Source organism: Globicephala melas, chromosome 4, assembly GCF_963455315.2.
Source record: "Globicephala melas chromosome 4, mGloMel1.2, whole genome shotgun sequence".
Taxonomy (NCBI): Eukaryota; Metazoa; Chordata; class Mammalia; order Artiodactyla; family Delphinidae; genus Globicephala; species Globicephala melas.
The window spans coordinates 69,885,860-69,905,691 of record NC_083317.1 but is presented as its reverse complement, the minus strand read 5'-3'; the positions used below and the strand labels follow the sequence as shown (position 1 = coordinate 69,905,691).

Here is a 19,832-nt window from a genome sequence, read left to right as displayed (position 1 = left end):
AGGAATAAATTTCCTATGTTGCCAAAAAAGGTTCAGTAGCAAATAAAATACAATAAAAATTGCCTCACAATTGAAGACAATTGTAATATACATCGTAGAAGCACTGTGACATGCTGTTGGAAAAGTCCTCGCAAGGCATCTAACCTGACCACATGTGTGAGCCAGCCTTTCCCCTCAGCCCCGCCAAGTGCTTAGATTACGTACAAAACCTAATTCTGTTTTTTTTTTTTTTGCGGTACACGGGCCTCTCACTGTTGTGGCCTCTCCCGTTGCAGAGCACAGGCTCTGGACGTGCAGGCTCAGTAATTGTGGCTCACGGGCCCAGCCGCTCCGTGGCATGTGGGATCTTCCCGGACCGGGGCACGAACCCGTGTCCCCTGCATCAGCAGGCGGACTCTCAACCACTGCACCACCAGGGAAGCCCCCAAACCCTAATTCTTAATTCTGGCTTTTTTGTTCTTTTTTTAAAAAATTTTTTATTGAGCTGTAATTGACATGTAACATTAGTTTCAGGTGTACATCATGATTTGGATACATTATAAACTGATCATCACAATAAGTCTAGTTAACATCTGTCACCTTACAGCCACAAAACTTTTTTTTCTTGTGATGAGAACTTTTAAGATCTACTCTTTCAGCAATTTTCAAATATGCTATATAGTTTTATTAACAAAGTTGGCATACTGTACATTACATCCTCGTGGACTTACTCTATAACTGGAAGTTTGTACCCTGTGACTCCCTTTACCCATTCCATCCACCCCTACCCCACAACTCTGGGAACATCCAATCTGTTGATTTTAGGTTACACATATATGTGATCATATAGCATTTGTCTTTCTCTGACTTATTTCACTTAGCGTAATACCCTCAAGGGCATCCATCCATACTGTCACAAAGGATAAGGTTTCATTTTTTTTTAAATAGCTGAGTAATATTCCAGTGTATATACACACAACATCTTCTCTATCCACTCATCCATCAGTGGGCACTTAGGTCATTTCCATATCTTGGCTATTGTAAATAATGCTGCAACGAACATGGGGGTGCAGATGTATCTTCAACTTAGTGTTGTTTTCTTTGGATAAATACCCAGAAGTGAAATTACTGGATCACATGGCAGTTCTATTTTTAATTTTTTGAGGAAACTTTATACTATTTTCCATAGGAGCTGCAGCAATTTACATTCTCACCAACAGTGCACAAGGGTTCCCTTTTCTCCACATCCTCGCCAACACTTGCTATTTCTTGTCTTTTGATAGTGGGGATCCTTGTTTTGTTTGATCATACAGGAAAAGCTTTGATAATAGCCATTCTAACAGCTGTGAGGTGGTATCTCATTGTGGTTTTGTTTTGCATTTCCCTGATGATTAGCAATGTTGAGCATCTTTTCATGTGCTTGTTGGCCATTTGCACATATTCTTTGGAAAAATGTCTATTCAGATCCTTTGCCAATTTTTTAATGTGATTTTTTGTTGTCATTGTTATTGAGCTATATGAGTTCTTTATATTTGTATACTAACCCCTTATCAGACATGATTTGCAAATATCTTCTTTCATTCAGTAAGTTGCCTTTATATTTTGTTGATTTCCTTTGCTGTGTGGAAGCTTTTTAGTTTGATGAAGTCCCACTTGTTTATTTTTGCTTTCGTTGTTTTGGAATCAGATTTTAAAAAATCATTGCCCAGACCTATGTCAAGCAGATTACCACCTATGTTTTATTCTAGTAATTTTATGGTTTCAGATCTTACATTCACATCTTTAATCTATTTTGGATTAATTTTTGTGTATGGTGTAAGATAGTGGTCCAGTTTCATTCTTTTGCATGTGGCTAACCAGTTTTCCCAACACCATTTTATTGAAGAGACTGTCCTATCCCCATTGTATATTCTTGGCTCTTTTGTCAAAAAGTAACTGACCATATATGTGTGGGTTAATTTTGGAGCTCTCTATTCTGTTCCATTGATCTATGTGTCTGTTTTTATGCAAATACCATACTGTTTTGACTACTATAGTTCTGTAATATAATTTGAAATCAGGGAGTGTGATGCCTCCAGTTTTGTTGTTCTTTCTCCAGACTGCTTTGGCTATTTGGCGTCTTTTGTGATTCCAAAGAAATTTTAGGACTTTTTGTTCTATTTCTGTGAAAAGTGCCATTGGAATGTTAATAGGGATTGCACTGAATCTGTAGATTGCTTTGGGTAATTTGGACATCATTACAGTATTAATTCTTCCAGTATATGAGCATGAAATATCTTTCCATTTATCTTTATCTTCAATTTTGTTCATAAATGTCTTTGTCTTATAGTTTTTAGTGTACATGTTTTTCAGCTCCTTGGTTAAATTTATTTGTAGGTATTTTGTTCTTTTTGTTGCAATTGTAAATGGGATTTTTTCTTAATTTCTCTTTCTGATTGTTTGCTGGTGTATAAAAATGCAACAGATTTTTGACTTTGTGTCCTGTAACTTAACTGAATTTGTGTATTAGTTCTAACAGTTTTTTTGAGTCTGCAGGGTTTCCTATATATGATGTCATCTACAAATAGTGACAGTTTTGCTACTTCCTTTCCAATCTGGATGTTTTTTGTTTCTTTTTCTGACTAACTGCTCTGGCTAGGCTCTCCAACTACTAACCTGAATTAAAGTGGCAAAAGTGGGCATTGTTGTTTTGTTTCTGATCTCAGAGGAAAAGCTTTCAGCTTCTTCAGTATGATGTTAGCTGTGGTCCTGATTAGGCAGAGGTAAGTTCTCTCTAAAGCCACTTTGTTAAGAGTCTTTATCATAAATGGATGTTGAATTTTGTCAAATGCTTTTCCTGCATCTATTGAGTCTCTCTTCCTCCTTCTGTTTTCTTCCATTGTGCTATGATAACTTTCTTTAGTGGTATGCTTAGATTCCTTTCTCTTCATCTTCTGTGTGTCTACTACAGGATTGTGCTTTGTGGTTACCATGTGGCTTACATATGACAACTTGTATCCATAACAGTCTAAGTTGATAACAACTTAAGTTTGATTGCATTCTAAAGCTCTACATATTAACTCCCTCCACAAGGTTTTATATTTTTGATGTCACATTTTACATCTTTTTATCTTGTATGTCCTTTAACTAATTATTATAGTTATAATTATTTTTACTACTTTTGTCTCTTAACCTTTTAAGTGGTTGATCCACTACCTTTTTCAGTGAAGTTTATTGTTTCCTATGTTTTCTTGTTACTAATTAGCACAGTTTCTTTTCAGCTTAAAGAAGTCCTTTAACATTTCTTGTAAGGCTGGTTTAATGATGATTAACTCCTTTAGATTTGCTAATCTGGAAAATTCTCTCCTTCAATTCTGAATAACTCTGCTGGGTAGAGTTCTTTGTTGCAAGTTTTTTTTTCCCCTTCAGCACTGTATATTATCATGCCACTACTTTCTGGCCTGGAAAGTTTCTGCTGAAAAATCTGCTGATAGTCTCATGGAGGTTCCCTTGTACATAACAAGTTGTTTTTCTTTTGCTGCTTTTAAGATTCTCTCCTTGTATTTAGCTTTTGGTGTTTTAATTATAATGTGTCTTGATGAGGGTCTCTTTGGGTTCATCTCATTTGGAACACTCTGGGCTTTCTGCATCTGGATGTCTGTTTCCTTCCCTAGGGTAGGGAAGTTTTCACCCATTATTTCATCAAGTTTTATATTCCTTTCTCTCCCTTTTTTTGGGACTCCTATAATGAGAATGTCAGTCTACTAGATGTGTCCAATAAGTCCATTAAGCTATCTTCACTTTTTTCATTCTTTTTTGGTTTTGCTGTCCTGATTGGGTAAGTTCCACTGCCTTCTCTTCAAGTTCCTTTCTTTGCTTCATCTAGTCTGAAGCCCTCTAGTGTATTTTTCAGTTATGTTATTGTATTCCTCAGCTCTGTGACTATTTAATATATATATTTTCCATCTCTGTCGAAGTTGAGTTCGGGAGCATCTTTATGACCATTACTTTGAGCTCTTTATTGGGTAAATTATTTATCTCCATTTCATTAAGGTCTTTTCCTCAGGCTTTTATCTTGTTCTTTCGTTTGGAACATATGCCTCTGTTTCTTCATTTTGCTTGACTCTGGGTTGGTTTCTATGCATTAGATGAAACAACTATCTCAGCTGGTCTTAAAGGAGTAGCCTCATGTATGAGATGAAACCTGTCATTCAGCCCTACCCTAGCTCCTGGTTGTTTCTCAAATCTTTTGATCGTCAAAGCAGCCTATTATATTTGTAATAGCTCTGAGTACTCGAGGGTATGCCAAGACCTATCAGTGTCCCAAAGGGGAGGGTCTCAGTCAGCTCCTAGATTCATTCTCTGATTGCCATGGCTAGGACTTCCAAAACTATGTTGAATAACAGTGGTGAGAGCAGAAACCCTTGTCTTGTTCCTGATCTTAGAGGAAATGCTTTCAGCTTTTCATCACTGTGGGTTTGTCATATATGGCCTCTATTATGTTGAGGTAGATTCCCTCTATGCCCAGGTTCCAGAGAGTCTTCATCATAAATGGGTGTTGAATTTTGTCAAAAGTTTTTTTCTGCATCTATTGAGATGATATGGTTTTTATTCTTCAATTTGTTGATGTGGTGTATCACACTGATTGATTTGTGGATACTGAAAAATCCTTGCATCCAATGGGATAAATCCCACTTGATCGTGGTGTACGATCCTTTTAATGTATTGTTGGATTCGGTTTGCTAGTATTTTGTTGAGGATGTTTGCATCTATGTTCATCAGCGATATTGGCTTATAATAATTTTCTTTTTTGTGTGGTATCTTTGTCTGATTTTGGTATCAGGGTGATGGTGGCCTCATAGAATGAGCTTGGGAGTGTTCCTTCCTCTGTAATGTTTTGGAAGAGTTGAAGAAGGGCAGGTGATAACTCTTCTCTAAATTTGATAGAATTCTGCTGTGAAGCCATCTGATCATGGACTTTTGTTTGGTGGAAGTTTTTTACTCAGTTTCAATTTCAGTACCTGTGATTGGTATGTTCATATTTTCTATTTCTTCCTAGTTCACTCTTGGGTGCTTGTACTTTTCTAAGAATTTGTCCATTTCTTCTAGATTGTCCATTTTATTGCCATATAGTTCCCTGTAGTAGTCTCTTATGATCCTTCGTATTTCTGTGGTGTCCTTTGTAACTTCTCCTTTTTCATGTCTAATTTTATTGATCTGAGACCTCCCTTTTATTCCCTGATGAGTCTGGCTAAAGGTTTATCAATTTTGTTTATCTTTTCAAAGAACCATCTTTTAGTTTCATTGATCTTTTCTATTGCTTTCTTCATCTCTATTTCATTTATTTCTGCTCTGATCTTTATGATTTCTTTCCTTCTACTAACTTTGGGTTTTGTTTGTTCTTCTTTCTCTAGTTGCTTTAGGTATCAAGTTAGGTTGTTTGAGATTTCTGTTTCCTGAGGTAAGATTGTATTGCTGTAAACTTCCCTCTTTGAACTGCTTTTGCTGCACCCCATAGGTTTTGGATCGTTGTGTTTTCATTTTCATTTGTCTCTAGCTATTGTTTGATTTCCTCTTTTGATTTCTTCAGTGATCCATTGGTTGTTCAGTAACATAATGTTTAACCTCCACATGTCTTGTGTTTTTTAGTTTTTTTTTCCTTGTAGTTGATTTCTAATCTCATAACATTGTGGTCAGAGAAGATGCTTGATATGATTTCACTTTTCTTAAACTTACTGAGGCTTGCTTTGTGGTCCAGGATGTGATCTATCCTGGAGAATGTTCCTTGTGAACTTGAGAAGAATGTGTATTCTGCTGCTTTCAGATGGAATGTTCTATAAATATCAATTAAATCCATCTGGTCTAATATGTCATTTAAAGCCTGTGTTTCCTTATTGATTTTCTGTCTGGAGGATCTGTCCATTGATGTAGGTGGGGTGTTAAAGTCTCCCACTATTACTGTGTTACTATCAATTTCTTTTATGGATGAAACCTTATATATTGAGGTGCCTTTATGTTGGGTGCATATTTATTTACAATTGTTCTATCTTCTTGGATTGATCCCTTGATCATTATGTAGTGTCCTTCTTTGTCTCTTATAACAGTCTTTTTTTTTTTTTTTTTTTTTTTGCGGTACGCGGGCCTCACACTGCCGTGGCCTCTCCCGTTGTGGAGCACAGGCCCCGGACGCGCAGGCTCAGCAGCCATGGCCCACGGGCCCAGCCGTTCCCCAGCACGTGGGATCTTCCCGGACCGGGGCACGAACCCGTGTCCCCTGCATCGGCAGGCGGACTCCCAACCACTGCGCCACCAGGGAAGCCCCTCTTATAACAGTCTTTAAAGTCTATTTTGTCTAATATGAGTTTTGCTACTCCAGTCTTCTTTTGATTTCTATTTGCATGGAATACCTTCTTCCATCCCCTCACTTTCAGTCTGTATGTGTCCCTATATTTAAAGTGGGTCTCTTCAATGTATACACTAATATGTATAAAATAGATAACTAATGAGAACCTGCTGTATAGCACAGGGAACTCTACTTCACTTTGCTGTAGAGTAGAAACTAACACAACACTGTAAAACAACTATACCCCAGTAAAAAAAAAAAAAAAAAAAAACTCAATTAAAAAACATTTGAGCATACAACTCACCAAAGTAAATATACGAATGGCAAATAAGCACATGAAAAGATGTTTGGCATCACTAACCATTAGGAAAATGCAGACCATGAAGAAATATCACTACTTACCTACTAGAACAACTAAAATGAAAAATATAGCAACAATATCAGATGTTGAATAAAGATGTTAAAAAAAAAAATACCAGGTGTTGGTGAGATTGTGGAAAAACTGAATCACTCATACATTGCTGGTGGGAATATAAAATGATACAGCCACTTTGTAAAATAATTTAGCTTTTTTCTTTCTTTCTTTTTTTTTTTTTTGTGGTACGCAGGCCTCTCACTGTTGTGGCCTCTCCTGTTGCAGAGCACAGGGTCCGGATGTGCAGGCTCAGCGGCCACGGCTCACGGGCTTAGCTGCTCCGCAGCATGTGGGATCTTCTCGGACTGGGGCGCGAACCCATGTCCCCTCATCAGTAGGTGGACTCTCAACCACTGCACCACCAGGGAAGCCCTAGCTGTTTCTTTAAAAACCAAATATACATTTGCCATACAACTCAGTATACTCCTGGGCATCTATGACACAGAAATGAAAATTTATTCCCCACAAAAACCTGTGCACAGTTATTCATAGCAACTTTACATGTAATAGCAAAAAACTGAAAACAAGTAAGATGTTCTAAACAAATGATGGTACATACATACCATGGAATACCACTTGGCAATAAAAAAGAATAAATTATCAATACACACACATGCACACAAAAATAAAAAAATAAAGTGGGTCTCTTGTAGACAGCGTATATACAAGTCTTGTTTTTGTATGCATTCAACCAGTCTGTCTTTTGGTTGGAGCATTTAATCCATTTACATTTAAGGTAATTACTGATATGTATGTTCATATTGCCATTTTGTTAATTGTTCTGGATTTGTTTTTATAAGTCTTTTTCTTCCCTTCCTCTTTTGTTCTCTTGTGATTTGATGACTATCTTTAGTGTTGTGTTTGGATTCCTTTTCGGTTTTGTGTGTTTACTATTGTAGATTTTTGGTTTGCCATTACCATGAGGTTTTTATATAGCCGTCTATACATATGCAAGATTGTTTTAAGTTGTTGGTCTCTTAATTTCAAATGCATTTCCAGTGTCCTGCACTTGTACTCTCCTCCTCTCACAATTGCTGATTTTGATATCAAATTTGTGTGTGGATGATTTCCTACCTTTATGTTTACCTTTACTGGTGAGCTTTCCCATTCGTAATTTTTCTTATTTCTAGTTGTGGCCTTTTCTTTTCCATCTAGAGAAGTTCCTTTAGCATTGTTGTAAAGCTGTTTTGATGGTGCTGAACACTCTTAGCTTTTGCTTGTCTGTAAAGCTTTTGATTTCTCTGTCAAATCTGAACAAGAGCCTTGCTGGGTAGAGTATTCTTGGCTGCAGGTTTTTCTCTTTTATCACTTTAAATATATCATGCCACTCCCTTCTGGCCTGCAGAATTTCTGCTGAAAAATCAGCTGATAACCTTGTGGGGATTCCCTTGTATGTTATTTGTTGTTTTTAATATTATCTCTTTGTCTTTAATCTTTGTTGATTTGATTAATATGTGTCTCAGTGTGTTCCTCCTTGGGTTTATCCTATATGGGACTCTGTGCTTCCTGGACTTGTGTGAGTGTCTCCTTTCCCATGTTAGGAAAGTTTTTGGCCATTATCTCTTAAAATATTTTCTAAGGCCCTTTCTCTCTCTCTTCTCCTTCTGGGACCCCTATAATGTGAATGTTGGTGCATTTAATGTTGTCCCAGAGGTCTCTGTCCTCATTTCATTTTTCTTTTTTTGTTTTTTATTAATTTTTATTGGAGTATAGTTGCTTTACACTGTTCTGTTAGCTTCTACTGCACAGCAAAATGAATCAGCCATACATATGCATATATCACCTCCCTTTTGGATTTCCTTCCCATTTAGGACACCACAGTGCATTAAGTTGAGTTCCCTGTGCTATACAGTACATTCCCTTTAGTTGTCTATTTTATACATAGTATCAATAGTGTATATGTGTTGATCCCAATTCCTCACACCCCACTGCTTTCCTCCTTGGTATCCATACATTTGTTCTCTGTGTCTGTGTCTCTATTTCTGCTTTGTAAACGAGATCATGGATACCATTTTTCTAGATTCCACATATACGTGTTGATATTTGTTTTTCTCTTTCTGATTTACTTCACTCTGTATGACACTCTAGGTCCATTCACATTTGTAGAGACAAATGACCCAATTTCATTCCTTTTTATGGCTGAGTAATATTCCATTGTATATATGTACCACATCTTCTTTATCCACTCCTCTGTTGATGGACATTTAGGTTGCTTCCATGTCTTGGCTATTGTAAATAGTGCTATCATTTTTCTTTCTTTATTCAGTTCTGCAATAATGATTTCCATCAGTCTGTTTTCCAGCTCGCTTATTTGTCCTACTGCCCTATTTATTCTGCTATTGATTCCTTCTAGTGTATTCTTCATTTCAGCTATTGTATTGTTCATCTGTTTGTTCTCTGAAGCTTCTAGGGGTTTTTTTAGCTGCACTGTGCAGCATGTGAGGATCTTAGTTTCCCAACCAGGGATCAAACCCATGCTCCCTGCAGTGGAAGCATGGAATCTTAACCACTGGACCACCAGGGAAGTCCCTTAGCTCTTTCTTAAACATTTCTTATATCAGTCTGTGCCTCCATTCTTTCTCCAAGATCTTGGATCATCTTTACTATCATTACTTTGAATTCTTTTTCAGGTAGATTGCCAATCTCTGCTTCACTTAGTTGTTCTTCTGGGGTTTTATCTTGTTCCTTCATCTCTGCCATCTCATTTTGTCTAATTTTCTGTTTGTGGTCTCCATTCCTCATGCTGCAGGATTGTAGTTTTTGCTTCTGGTGTCTTCCCCATGGTGGGTGAGGTTGGTCCAGGGGCTAGTGCAGGTTTCCTTATGGGAGGGACTGGTGCCTGCTCTCTGGTGGATGGAGCTGGGTCTTGTCTCTGGTGGGCAGGGCCATCTCAAGGGCTATATTTACAGGCAGCTGTGGGGTCAGGGCTTTGGGTGGAACTATGTCTCCACCCTGTTTGTTGTCTGGCCTGAGGTGTCCCAGGCCAGGCTTCACCAAAATGGTGACCTCAGGGAAAGCTCATGCTGATGAGTATCTCCTGGGGCCTCTGCCACCAGTGTACCTGCCCTACAGGGAGCCACAGCCAACCCTCACCTCCCCAGGAGACCCTCCAAGATCTGCAGGTAGGTCTGGCCCAGGCTTCTATGGGGTCACTGCTTTCCTCTGGGTCCAAGTGCATGTGAAACCCTGTGTGTGCCCTCCAAGAGTGGAGTCTCTGTTTCCCCCAGTCCTGTGGAGCTGCTGCACGCAAGCCCCACTGGCCTTCAAAGCCAAATGCTCTGGGGGCTCCTTCTCCTGATGCTAGACCCCCCAGGCTGGGGAGCCTGATGTGGGGCTCAGAACTCTCACTCCTGTGGGAGAACCTCTGTGATATAATTATTTGCCAGTTCGTGGGTCACCCACCCGGCAGGTAAGGGATTTGATTATATGGTAAAAGTGCCCCTCCTGCTGTCTTGTTTTGGCTTCTTTATCTTTGGGTGTAGAACATCTTTTTTGGTAGGTTCAAGTCTTTTTTTGCCAGGGGTTGTTCAGCAGTTAGTTGTGGTTTTGGTGTTTTTGTGAGAGGAGGTAGGCTCAAGTCTTTCTACTCCACCATCTTGCCTCCAACCCTGGCAACAGCTTTTGAAGTATGCAAATACATACAGTCCTGTGGGACTGCAAGCATAAGTTCTGCTGCCTGCAGATGAGTACCTAAATTCTTTTCTGGGAGATAGATAACAGCTGTAGTGAGGCAGAAGGAGAGTGCAAAGATGGTGTCTATCAGCTTATGTTCCCTGAAAACATCTCTGTAGGCCCCAGGTGGTTGCCAAAAGAGAAGCCTCAGGCCAAAGCTCCTGGACAAGCAAACAGGCCTCTTTCACAGAAAGATGGGGTGTGTTGCAGTGTGCTGTCTGTGCAGTGCCCTGGGGTATGTAGCCTGCCAGAAACTGTCTCTTCACTTGTTAGTCCCACTGGACACAGCAACATAAGCTCCCCCTGGCCTTTAGGGCCAAGCAATCAAGGGGTGTTCCCTGGGCACCAGCCCCGTGTAAAAGCTCCCTTCCAGGAGATGAGGAAAGGGAAAGTGCGAAGATGTGCCCAATGGCTGCAGCAAAGCTGAGGGGGAGTGTAAAGATGGCACCTGTGGGAAGAAGTTAAAAAGAGAGATGCTGCTGCCAGCCAAAGCAGAGGGAGCGTGTGAAGATCGTGCCCCCCAGTCTCTGTCCCTGGAGGGTGTTCCAGCAAGCTCTTGGAGATGTGTGTTACAGTATATGCCTACCCCTCAGGCCAACTCGTTAAGTAAAAAAAGGCTCATTTGCTAATATTAAAGTCTGAGCACAGGCTCCCTCTGAGCTGGGCCCTGGGGCAGGTGAGTCTGAGCTTGCAAGCCTTTTAAGAGCCATTTCACTCAGATCACTACTGTCTTGTGGGTCTTGTGGACATAAGCCCCATTGATTTTCAAAGCTAGATGTTTTGGGGGGGCTCATCTTTCAGGTACAGGTCTTAAAAGTTATGATGCCCGATGTATAGTTCAAACCCTTCACTCCTCAGGGAGAAGCTCTGGGTTTTGAGTTCCACCCTGATTCTGGGTCTTCATACCAGGGGTGGGGTTAGCAGTGAGGTTGCATCCCAGCCTCTCCTACCCACTTCAATGTGGTTTTCTTCTCGTTTGCCTGATGTGTAGTCCGTGCTCAGCCAGCCTTTCCAAGGAAATTGTTCCACACACAGCTATAGACTCAGTTTGTCTGTGGGAGGAGGTCAGTTCAGGATCTTGCCATCTTGAACCAGAACCCCACTTTTTCCTTCTTTTTAAATTCTGCTGTTCCAGAAGCCTCCTATAAATGGCTTATTATTATCTTTCAAATCCAAGATGCTTTAAAAAATCCCTAAAAGCCTAGATTCTAACTGTACTTATCTAGTCAAAGATTGTGGAGGCTTCCAATGAACATTAACAGTTGCCAAGCAAAGAGTACTTACTCTGTCCCAAGACATTGTGCTAAGCTGCTTTACATACATTATCTCATTAAGCCTCTCAGCAACCCTGTCTCATTAAGCCTCTCAGCAACCCTGTGAGGTTCAACAGTGTTACTACCCACATTTTACAGATCAAGAAAACGAGACCTAAGGAAGGGAAGTGACTTGTCCAAAGATACTGGAAGGGCTAGGAATACAAATCTACCTGATTCAGATAATGTTTAGCACAAATGTAGAGTTTAAAAATTGTAGCATACTAAGGCAACGATCATAAAGCCTTAGATAGGCAAGTCATTCTGCTGAGGCCTACTCTGTAGTATATAAAACCTGTAATGTGAAACTTGAGAAATGGAACAGAGACCCCCAGTCCTCCCTAACCCCAGGGGAACATCTACTTTTCTTTGGTTAACCTTCTATAATGTTTTTTGTTTAAAAATCAAAACCCCAAAAAGGTAGTATCTTTCTTTATAAGTGTGGTTATATTATTTATATAAAATAACTAGCTTCTTCAAGGTTGACAGGTATCCAACAGTTCTAGTATTTCAGGGTTTTAAGAAAAACAAGGTTTACCAAATCTATAGTCTCAGTCATTATGTTCTCAGTGTTATCATTCCACTCACAGAAACACCAACTCTTACATCTGCTCCTATACAGCATATTATCCATCTCTTCAACATCTGTGTAAGTATTTACAGAACCTTTATGGTGCACAGGGGTACTGTGCTAGAGGATATGCATTCTTCAGAAAAAGCTCTCATCCTCAAGGAGTTTGTAGCCTAGTGGGAGAGTATTCCAAAACTCTATACATGCAAAAATATATACAAGGATGTTTAGTTTGTAAAAAGTCCAAATGCAACAGGGGAATGATTGATTAAACATATTCCAGCCCAAGTGTAACTAGGATACACTATGGAGTTGTAAAAAGGTAACTCTAGACATGGAAACGTACCACAGCAGCACATTCTCCATACTCTATGAAGCAGAGTTGTTTTGCTGAGACCCAGATGTTCACAGTTCCAAACATACACAAAACATTCTGTGACCCAGATGTTCACAGTTCCAAACTTAAGGCAAGAGGTAGAAAGAGGGATAGAATAAACTCCCATTCCTGTGATATGCTTTCTTGCTTAAGAAATCTTAAGCAAGATTTATTGTACAATAACCAATTCAGAAAAAATGTTTCCAGGTCACCATTTTTTCCCCATTCAAAACCAAAACAAACAGAGGGCTTTACCTGGTGGCGTAGTGGTTGAGAGTCTGCCTGCTGATGCAGGGGACACGGGTTCGAGCCCTGGTCTGGGAGGATCCCACATGCCGCAGAGCGACTGGGCCCGTGAGCCACAACTACTGAGCCTGTGCGTCTGGAGCCTGTGCTCCGCAACGAGAGGCCATGATAGTGGGCCCGTGCACCACGATGAAGAGCAGCCCCCGCTTGCCGCAACTGGAGAAAGCCCTCACACAGAAACGAAGACCGAACACAGCCAAAAATAAATAAATTTACAAAAAAAAAAAAAAAAACCAAAGCAGAGCAATCAAGATGGCAGAGAAGAAGAACGAGAAGCTCACCTCCTCTCACAAATACATCAAAAAATACATCTATATGTGGAACAGTTCTCACAGAATCCTACTGAACGCTGGCAGAAGCCCTCAGACTTCTGAAAGGACAAAAAGAATCTCCACATAACCAGGTAGGACAAAAGAAAAAAAAAAATAGAAAGGAATCTGGACAGGACCTGTACCCCCGGGAGGGAGCTGTGAAGGAGGAAAGACTCCTGTACCCCAGGGAGCCTCCTCACTGGCAGGAAAAGGGATCAAAAATGTATTTGAAGAAATTATGTCTGAAAACTTCCCAAACCTAAAGAAGGAAACACATCCAGGTACAGGAAGCACACAAGATGAACCCAAACAAACAGACCTACACCAAGACATATTATAATTAAAATGGCAAAAGTTAAAGAGAGGATTCTAAAGGCAGCAAGAGAAAAACAATTCATTACAAGGAAACCCCCATAAGGCTATCAGCTGATTTCTCTACAGAAACGTTGCAGGCCAGAAGGGAGTGGCAAAATATATTCACTCAATCATTTAGAATAGAAGGAGAGAGAGAATTTCTTAGACAAGCAAAAACTAAAAATACAGCAATACTAACCCTATCATAAAAGAAATATTGAAAGGTCTTCTTCTCTAAATAGAAAAACAAGAAGCTATATCAAAGAGAAAATTACAACCAAAAAGTAAAATCACTTACATAAGCCACTATATAGATTAAAAAGGAAAAAAATAAATTTTTTGTGTGTGAAAGTGATGATGACCACAGTGAACAGCAAAAGGATAAACATGAAGATGTAAAAGAGGACATCAAAATCATAAAATGTTGAGGAGGAGAGTTAAGAAAATGTAGATTCGTCTTTTTTTAGAATGTATTTGAGCCTATATGACTACCAGTCTAAAGCACGTAGCTATATGAAGGGGTTAACATACTTGAAAAGCAGGGTAACCACAAGTCAAAAACACAATAGATTCACAAAAACCAAAAAGAAGAGAACACAAGCATAAAATAAAAGGAAATCAAACCACAAAAGGAAAAACAAAAAGAAAAGGGGAAGAAGAGGAAATACAGAATTAACTGGAAAAAAAGATTTAAAATGGCAATAAATACACATCTATCAAGAATTACCTTAAACATCAATGGACTAAATGCCCCATTCAAAAAGACACAGAGTGGCAGACTGGATAAAAAAACAAAAGCCTACAATATGCTGCCTATAAGAGACCCACTTTAGGGCAAAGGACACACAGATTGAAAGTGAAGGGGTGGAAAAAGATTTCATGCAAACGGAAATGATAAGCAGGGGTCGCAATACTTGTATCAGACAAAACAGACTTTAAAACAAAGGCCATAAAAAAAGATAAAGAAGGACACTATATAATGATAAAAGGATCAATACAAGAAGAGGATATTACTCTTGTCAACATATATGTACCTAATATAGGAGTGCCTAAATACATAAAACAAATATTAACATACATAAAGGGAGAAACTGACTGGAATACCATAATAGTAGGAGACCTTAACACCCCACTCACATCAATGGACATATCTTCCTAGACAGAAAATCAATAAGGCATCAGAGATCCTAAATGATACAACAGAACAGTTAGACTTAATTGATATTCTTAGAACCTTACATCCAAAAAACCCAGAATACACATTCTTTTCAAGTGCACATGGAACATTCTCTAGGATTGACCACATACTAGAGCACAAAGCAAGCCTCAACAAATTTAAGAGGATAGAAATTATTTCAGGCATCTTTCCTGACCACAACAGCATGAAACTAGAAATCAACCATAGAAAAAGAAAACAATTACATGGAGTCTAAACAACATGCTACTAAAAAACCAATGGGTCAATGATGAAATCAAAGAGGAAATTTAAAAAATATCTTGAGACAGATGACAATGAAAACACAACCGTACATTATCTGTGGGATGCCACAAAAGCAGTTGTTAGAGGGAACTTCATAGCGATACAAGCCTTTCTCAAAAAACTAGAAAAATCTCAAGCAACCTAATCTACCACCTAAAAGAATTAGAAAAAGAACAAACAATCTAAAGTCAGCAAAAGGAAGGAAATAATAAACAGCAGAGACAAAAAAATGTAAAATAAAGATTAAAAAAACTAGATAAAATCAATAAAACTAAGAGCTTGTTCTTTGACAGTGTAAACAAAATTGACAAACCTTTGGCCAGGCTCATCAAGAAGAAAAGAGAGAGAACCTAAATAAACAAAATAAGAAAAAAGGAGAAATAAACAATACTGCAGAAATACAAAACACTGTAAGAGAATATTATGAACAAGTACATGCCAACAAATTTGCCAACCTAGAAGAAATGGACAAGTTTTTCTAGAAACATACAGCCCACCAAAACTGAATCAAGAAGAAATAAATAATCTGAACAGACCAATCACTAGAAGTGAAATAGAATCTATAAAAAAAAACAAAAACAAAAAACTCCTTACAAACAGAAGTTCAGGACCAGGTGGCTTCACAGGCAAATTCTATCAAACACATAAAGAAGAACTTATACCAATCCTTCTCAAAATCTTCCAAAAGATTGAAAAGGAGGGAACACTCTCAAAGACATTCTATGAAGCCACCATCACCCTGATACCAAAATGAGACAAATATACCACCAAAAAAAAAATTACAGGCCAATATCTTTGATGAATACAGATGCAAAAAACTACTAGCAAAACCAAATAAAATATTAGCAAAATATTAGCCACCCAAATCCAACAACACATAAAAAAGATCATGCACCACAACCAAGTTGGATTCACCCCAGGATCACAAGTATGGTTCAACAAATGCAAATCAATTAATGTGACACATCACACTAACAAAGAAAAGACAAAAATCACATGATCATCTAAATAGACACAGAAAAAGCATTTGATAAAATTCAACATCCATTCATGATAAAAACTCTTACCAAGGTGGGTAACATAACATAATAAAAGCTATTTATGACAAACCCACAGCCAATATAATACTCAACAGTGAAAAGCTGAAATCCTTCCTGCTAAAATCTGGAACAAGGTTGCCTACTCTCATGACTTCTATTCAACATAGTATTGGAATTCAGACAAGAAAAAGAAACAAAAGGTATCCAAATTGTAAGGGAAGACGTAAAACTGTCATTCTATGCAGATGACATGAGACTATATATAGAAAACCCTAAAGAACTGATAAATTCAGCAAGGTAGCAGGATACAAGATTAACATACAGAAATGGGTTGCATTTCTTTACACTAACAACACAATATCAGAAAGGGAATGTAAAAAAACAATACCTTTTAAAATCATACAAAAAAAAAAAAACCTTAGGAATAAAGCTGACCAAGGAGGTGAAAGATTTATATGCTGAGAACTATAAAAATTAATAAAGGAAATTGAAGATGATTTAAAGAAATGGAAAGATATCCCAGGCTCTTGGATTAGAAGAATATCATTAAAATGGACATACTACCCAAAGCAATCTACAGATTTAATGTGATCCCTATCAAATTACCCATGACATTTTTCACAGAACTAGAACAAGTAATCCTAAAACTTATATGGAACCAAAAAAGACCCAGAATTGCCAAAGCAATCCTGAGAAAAAAGAACAAAGCAGGAGGCATAAACCTCCCAGACTTCGGACAATACTACAAAGCTACAGTAATCAAAACAGTGTGGAACTGGCATGAAAACAGACATGTATCAATGGAACAGAAATAGAGAGCCCAGAAATAAACCTACATACCTATGGTCAATCTTGACAAAGAAGACGAGAATATACAATGGAGAAAAGACAATCTCTGCAGCAAGTGGTGTTGAGAATGCTGGACAGCCATATGTAAATCAATGAAGTTAGAACATACCCTCACACCATGCACAAAAATAAACTCAATATGGCTTAAAGACTTAAATATATGACATGACACCATAAAACTCCTAGAAGAGAACATAGGCAAAACATTCTCTGACATACACCATACTAATGTTTTCTTAGGTCAGTCCCAAGGCAATAGAATAAAAGCAAAAATAAACAAATGGGACCTAATCAAACTTACAAGCTTTTGCACAGCAAAGGAGACCATAAACAAAACGAAAAGACAAACTACAGAATGGGAGAAAATATTTGCAAACAATGTGACTGATAAGGGCTTGATTTCAGAAAATATACAAACAGCTCATGCAACTCAACAACAATAAAAAAAACCAACCCAATCAAAAAATGGGCAGGAGGGGGCTTCCCTGGTGGGGCAGTGGTTGAGAATCTGCCTGCCAATGCAGGGGACACAGGTTTGAGCCCTGGTCTGGGACGATCCCACATGCCGCGGAGCAACTGGGCCAGTGAGCCACAATTACTGAGCCTGCACTTCTGGAACCTGTGCTCCGCAATGAGAGGCTGCGATAGTGAGAGGCCTGCACACCGCGATGAAGAGTGGCCCCCACTTGCCACGGCTGGAGAAGGCCCTCACGCAGAAACGAAGACCCAACACAGTCATAAATAAATTAATTAATTAATTTTAAAAAAATGGTCAGGAGACCTAAATAGACCTTTCTCCAAAGAAGACATACATATGGCCAACAGGCACATAAAAAGACGTTCAATATCACTAATTATTAGAGAAATGCAAATCAAACCTACAATGAGGTACCACCTCACACATGTCAGAATAGCCATCATTAAGAAGTCTATAAATAACAATGCTGGAGAGGGTGTGGACAAAAGGGAACCTAACTACACTGTTGGTGGGAATGTACATTGGGGCAGCCATTATGGAGAACAGTAAGGAGGTTCCTCAGAAAACTAAAAATAGAGTTGCCATATGATCCAGCAATCCCACTCCTATCTGGACAAAGCTATAATTCAAAAAGATACATGCACCCCTGTGTTCACAGAGGCACTGTTCACAATAGCCAAGACATGGAAACAACCTTAATGGCCATCAACAGATGAATGGATAAAGAAGTCATACACACACACACACACACACACACACGAATACTACTCAGCCATAAGAAAGAACAAAATGCCATCTGCAGCACCATGGATAGGCCTAGGCATTATCATACTACATGTAGTAAGTCAGAAAGAGAACGACAAATACCCTGTGATACCACTTATACGTGGAATCTAAAATATGACACAAATGAACATATCCACGAAACAGAAACAGACTCACTGACACAGAGAACAGACTTGTGCTTGCCAAGTGGGAGGTGGGGTGGGAAAGGGATGGAGTGGGAGTTTGGGGTTAGCAGATGCAATCTATTATATATAGAGTGGATAAACAACAAGGGCCTACTGTATATCACAGGGAACTATATTTAGTATTCTGTGATAAACCATAATGGAAAAGAATACTTAAAAAATGTATATATACGTATAACTTAATCACTTTTCTGCACAGCAGAAATGAACACATTGTAAATCAACTATATTTCAATTACTATATTACTTTTTTAAAAGTAAAAAAACAAAACAACTTTGAACCCCCAAAAGGACATTTAATAACCTAGATTACTCCTTCACTGACTAGAGACTATCATTGAGAAAGTTTGCTCTTTTTCTTTTAGCCACTGCAACTGCATTTCTCAGACTGCTAAAAGTGTTAACGTGTTCAGGTAAGTTTGGATGACATGACAGAACCAGGTATCTCCACACTGAAGAACCACAATAAACATTAGCACATCAAAGGCTCTGCAAAGTCCTAAACAAATGTCTGATTTTGTTTAACCTAGAGCATTCCTCCTTGAGCACAGAACACCTTTTTTGGCAGCATATTTGGAACATCAGTTGGGAACAATTAAAATTATCAGTTTCTGGGCATTTTTCAACAAAAAGTAGCTTTCTAGATTTTCATCCTAAAATTAGACTGCAAGCTATTTTGCATATCTAGGTTTTATTTTGTCCTTGCTGACTTGGGTAAAGAAGCATTTTGGAAAAACCATTACCAATGAATAGACTTACCTCCTGCTTCTAACTGAACTCCTGGAGTCAAGTGAAGAAATTCTGGTTTCATGCTTACTCGGGAGCCAGAAATAAAACCAACCACAAATTCAGAATGCTCTTCAGCCATTCTCACCTAAATGGAATGTAATAAAAGATTACAAGAAAGCACTTAACCACACAGAATGTAAGAAACTTTATTTTATAGATGCATTTCCTCATTTCATATTAAACTAATTACATCTAAAACGGGTAATCTTAGATATCAATCTACACACTTGCTCCATTAAGACCACCCTGAAATAACACCTTCCGTCCCCTTCTCCTATAACCAAACACTGAAAACACTAAAAATCTTATATTATGTGCATCTAAAATCTAGATGCTGCATCGTTACTTATTTGTAATAATGCTTGGGGACCTACCTACTTCCAAAAAGGATACAAGTAGTACTCTAGAATACATTTATAATGGTATAAAACCACACTGACTTACTGCCTATCTACATAGATATTCAAGGACAGCCACCACATAAAAAACCACTATGTTGTTAAGAGCTAGCTAAAGAAATCTTACCTCTACAGCTTTCCCTCTTCTTTAACATCTGCCAATAACTTGTCTCCACAATTTATCTACCATTACCTCACATTCATAGAG

At 38.5% G+C, this 19,832-nt stretch overlaps 1 protein-coding gene across 1 annotated transcript in view; it reads right to left on the bottom strand.

The window, feature by feature from the left end:
• Positions 1 to 19,832, bottom strand: part of UMPS (uridine monophosphate synthetase) — a 53,079-nt gene that overhangs the window by 6,258 nt on the left and 26,989 nt on the right. Inside the window, exon 5 of the mRNA XM_030858730.2 lies at positions 19,197 to 19,311. Within this exon, the coding sequence (XP_030714590.1) occupies positions 19,197 to 19,311 (115 nt within the window). The remainder of the gene's footprint in view (positions 1 to 19,196; positions 19,312 to 19,832) is intronic.